The 4,873-nt window shown below is 39.4% G+C and overlaps 1 protein-coding gene across 1 annotated transcript in view; it reads left to right on the top strand.

Moving 5' to 3' along the window:
• LOC118478692 overlaps nt 1-2,819 on the top strand; it is a 6,886-nt gene extending 4,067 nt beyond the window's left edge. The window contains exon 5 of the mRNA XM_035972784.1: nt 219-2,819. Coding sequence (XP_035828677.1) covers nt 219-1,457 — 1,239 coding nt within the window. The 3' untranslated portion in view covers nt 1,458-2,819. The remainder of the gene's footprint in view (nt 1-218) is intronic.
• The last annotated feature ends 2,054 nt before the right edge of the window (nt 2,820-4,873 follow it).

Below are 4,873 nucleotides of genomic sequence, written 5' to 3'. Positions count from 1 at the left end.
TGATGATGATGATGATGATGATGATGATGATGATGATGATGATGATGATGATGGTGGTGGTGGTGGTGGTGGTGGTGGTGCAGAGCACCATTATTACCCAACATTAGGGATATATGGAGAATGCTTTAGGGTCCATATGTATCAAATTTTAATGAAAGTTATCTTGGATTGCTTTTATATTTTACGTGTTTTTTTTCAATTTTATTCTCTCAAATTAGGCGGCATCTTTGTCTGGAATGTTCTCCAGAATTGTTTGGATCTGGCCGAGCTGGGACGAGGAGGAAAACCTAAAGACTATGTACAGTGACCACATGATCGTTGACGTCACTACCGGAACCTGGCTTCGACCTATCGCTCATGGATCAGAACCAATTATTGATCTCTGTTTCTGCGTCACAGCTTTAAATTCTCCACCATCAAAGGGGCTTGCAGGAGACGGGAGGTACAACTATTGTTATAGATTTAATTCGTCAGAGCCTAGAGATATGTTAGGAACAAACATAACCCAAGCCGGTTGTCTTCAGAAGATGAGAGTGCGTGTGGAAGTGGTGAGTGAGACGGCCTTGATGCGCTCATTGAAAGCAGGGCAATTTGAACAAATTGAAGAATCGTCTGGCTATATTCTGGACATAGATGAAGATTATTTTGGTTGTGAAGCGAGTGTGCTACCTCTTTACAAGGCTGGTATAGATGAAGCCTACATTCAACGTATTAGTTTTTGGGTAGAAAAACTGTTTTGTGGAAAGACTATTGAAACAGAATCGGCGGCTGACGGGATTTTTCAAATGTTGATAACTTTTATCATTAATTCGAATAATAAGTGCCACTTTAATAGTACGTCAAGAGATATATTTCTCCATCCCTGTGGGGTAAAACTGTATAATATTCTTGATGAAAGGATATTCAACGTTCGGAATCGTAGACCAAAAACTGGCTTATCTGTCGAGGAAGTTTTCTGTACGATCAAAGCAACGTCATCTTTGAAAAAACAACATATATCAATATTGTCACAGCTATTGAGTTTACTGCACAATCTGACAGAACCACAGCTACACGCCCTGTCGGAAGTGGGAGTCTGTTGGTACGTCTCGCCCTCCACCTTCAACAACGACAAGGTCCACCACTTCAAGCTCTGTGACGGTAACAACAAACCCAACAACACCATGGTCACTTTTTTCACGCCGGACCAATGGGAGGTCAGACAGAGGTCACAGCGTTTGGAGACGATCTTGCAGCGCATGACATTGACCCCTGACCTCGTGACCTTGTGTCGTTCCGTGAGGGACGGTTACACCCCCAGATCCCGGTTCCGACAGATCGAATCGTCTGTGATTGGTGTGATGAGAGGCGTCTATGGGGGAGAGGACGGGGGAAATGTCAACGTTTTATATGATAGAGATTTGCTGGGAGGGGTTTATGGCTGGCCTGGGAGATCATATGTCAATCCTTTAGATTAGAAGAATCGCTTTTTTCATTTATTTGTACTGTTAAAGTTTGTTTCTGACTTTGTATGCAAGTTTTCGGGTTGAATATTTATTTGTCCTTCCGTTTCTTTCCTTTCTTTTTTGTTTCTTTGTTGTTGCTTTTTTGTTTTGTTCACGTGTCCTGATTTAGTGCCATATATTTGTAAGTTACGTAAAAAAAAGGTGTCAACACAGCAAGTCGTAGTAATTGTCATAATTCTAGCGGGGAAAACCCTTTGAAAAAACAACAACAAATAAACACAACACCAACAAAAATAAACTAAACATATAAGGAAATAGGACAAATGTTTGAAAGTTGTCAAGAAATCTATGAGGGAGAAAATGGAAGGAAATGTCAACACTTTATTAGATAGAGATTTGCTGGGAAGGGTTTACGGCTGGCTTAGGAGGTCATATATCAGTTCTTTAGATTAGAAGAACTTTACTTCTAATTTTATTCTTTCTGTACTCTGAATGTCTATTGTGGACTTCGTATGCAAGTTGTTTGGGTGAGAATTTATAAATCCTTTTTTTTTTCTTTTTTTTTTTTGCCACGTGTTTTGATTTCGTGCCAGATATTTGAAAGTTACGTTTAAAAATGTGCAATTATTATGATTTTAGGGGGGTGGGGGAGCAAAAACAAACAAACAAACAAACGAACGAACAAACAAACAAACAAACAGACAAAAACCCCAACTAAACTCTTTAGGAAATTGGAAAATTGTTTGGAAATTGTCAAGGCGTCTATAGAGGAGAGAATAGGGGAAATGTCAACATATTAGATGATCAATATTAAATTGCTGGGAGGGGTTTACGGCTGGCCTGAGAGGTCATATTACGCAGATGTATTAGATTAGAGAAACTGTTAACTTAGTTTAGTTATTTTTGTGGGACAAAATAATGTTTTGTTATTTTTTTGGGACATATTATGCAAGTTTTTTAAAGTTTATTCATTGAGGACACGCATTTTGGTCATTCCATGGCTTTAGAAGACACGCTGCTTTGATGCATGACCTCATAATTCAAACAGATTTTCCATTGTGTTTTTACCAGTTTTCAAGTTGAAAAGACAAGCAACAACATTCATTCTATGAAATATGGAAATGAGCCCCCTTTTCTTATTCATTACAACTAAAAAAAGAATTGAGCATGTTTACACTTTTGACAGAATGCACTTATTTTACAGGCGCACTTACTTCCTACCACCCACCCTCCCTCCCTCCCTCCCTCCCCAAACTGAATATCTCAAACCTTAACAAGTGCTTTTACCTAAAAACCTAACCCAATGCTAGTTTATTTTCTTTTTCTTTATACGGATACTATAATCAGTAAACGTTATTAAATTCTTTGTTTGTAACTGGAATTATGAATTATTACGATATCACACTATCAATATTTGGATTAAAAAGAATGCGTGTAGTTCTTATTGAATCAACTGTTGTTTCGGACTGTATGTGCGTACGAGACGTTATAGCCCCCGTCTTTACAATGCCTATTCAATGTAACGAACTCTTTAACAATATCATTATTGATTTTTAAAGATATCGATCTGGTTTTAGAATTTAAAAGCTCCCCCGGAGACAGACGCGCTCTTGGAAACTCGAAGCAGTGAGGTGATTAAGTGCTTTTTTGTGCTGCGTTATGAGGCAGACGAAACTGAATAGTTGGGGGCCAACGTAGAACTGACCGTAGCAGGTTAAAATTTAGACCAAAGACGTCTTTAAAAAAAAACTTAAGAAAAAAACTTAAGAAAAAAACATATATTTGACTGACAAGAGGCATGCTGTGCTCATTATCCTATTATTTGTTAAGACCTTTTCTTAGCTTCCAGGGGCATTGAGCTAAAACAAAAATTGATTGATTAATTAACAATGATATTACCGGCATATGCATGGCATCGTTAACATTATTGATACCAGCTGTTACAAATATCAATATGGTGCGATTAAACGACCTTCAGAAATTTATTTTCGGTCTAGACTTGATCGATAGTTAGGATACAGAACTGAGAATGAAAAGTAATCTGGACTTGAACAACTTGAACCAATTGACACTTGAACTGAGCTCCACTACAAGTAAGCTTGATTTGTCAACTGGCTATATCACAGCGACTAACACATATACCTGAAGGGTTCACGTATTTTACCGTATAAGAAGTACTGTAACAAGTATTATACTTGTAGTGAGTCCCGGTTCGATTTTTGATTATGGCCAGTACTGTTGTGGAAAGGTGTGGAGCAACGACAGACGAATACGGCCATGTTGGCAGACGACAAGTGAAGTACTGTAATATAATTTGCCAGAAGTAAGTGCTTTTGGTGTTTAATGTTTTATAGACGGGTCGCCTGTCCCTCAACACAGCTACGCCTTGTAAGAGATACATCAGACATAGGATTTTTTTCCCCTTTTTTCTCTCTTTTATTTTTTTTTTTGGGGGTGGGGTGGGTGGGTTTGGAGAAGGGGGTTGATTGGTACTGATACGAAAGCTTAAAATTTGAATACGTGAATTAGTTTACCCAGTGAGAAAGGGATTACCAGTGTCTGTGGTGTAATAGGTAGGTTTTTCAACTTGTTCGCATGAGACGCATGTTCCATTCTTATAATAGGAAAGCCATTTTCTAAGTATTTATGTCTTTCTGCTGCGATGTATCTAATACAGCTTGCGTGGCCCTGATAGGGAATGTCAAATTTTCCCCCGAATCAATGAAATCAGGCTGACGTGCCGTAAATCAATAACAACAACTCCAACGACTTCCCAGTAGAATTCGTCCATTTAAATTGAACGTGTTGCTTTACGCCTTTGGGGACACAATTTAAATCTTTTGGAAGACGGGCTTTGACCCTGTATGTCAGGCCGTACTGGTCTGCTGTTCAGCAACAGCAAGCGCTCCTCTCGAGAAATCTCCTACGGCGCAGATCCATAGTCTCCTGAGACTGAAGAATGTCATACTGGTCTGAAAAGTTAGAACGTCCCAGCACATAGACCAAGACACTCGATAACAATTCTACCCACACGAGAATCGAACTTCAGTCCCCTGCAGGAGACGGTGAAGCGCCTAACTGCTACACCAAAGACATAGGTGAATTCGACAAAATAGTTTACTTGTGGAAGTTCATTCCGGGTACGATTCTTAAGGCTTTTGCTCCAACTGAGATTGGGAGTCCTGGCTCAGATTAAAGGTGACTGGGCGGAAAATCTCCTAGTTTACTGCCCGAGGGTATTATTGACAGAGAAATTTAGAGCTGCGACACTGTCCAGAGCGCTCTGACGAGAGGGTTCAACTAAGGACCGCCACTCAAGATGTTTGTGGTGCTGTCATTGTTGTTATTGTAGGTAGTGTGGCTGTTGTTGTTGTTGTAGTAGTAGTAGTAGTAGTAGTAGTAGTAGTAGTAGTAGTAGTAGTAGTAGT

The sequence above is a fragment of the Aplysia californica genome, unplaced genomic scaffold, assembly GCF_000002075.1.
Source record: "Aplysia californica isolate F4 #8 unplaced genomic scaffold, AplCal3.0 scaffold00024, whole genome shotgun sequence".
Taxonomy (NCBI): domain Eukaryota; kingdom Metazoa; phylum Mollusca; class Gastropoda; order Aplysiida; family Aplysiidae; genus Aplysia; species Aplysia californica.
Note: the sequence above shows the minus strand (reverse complement) of the source record. Positions and strands in the feature narration are given on the sequence as shown.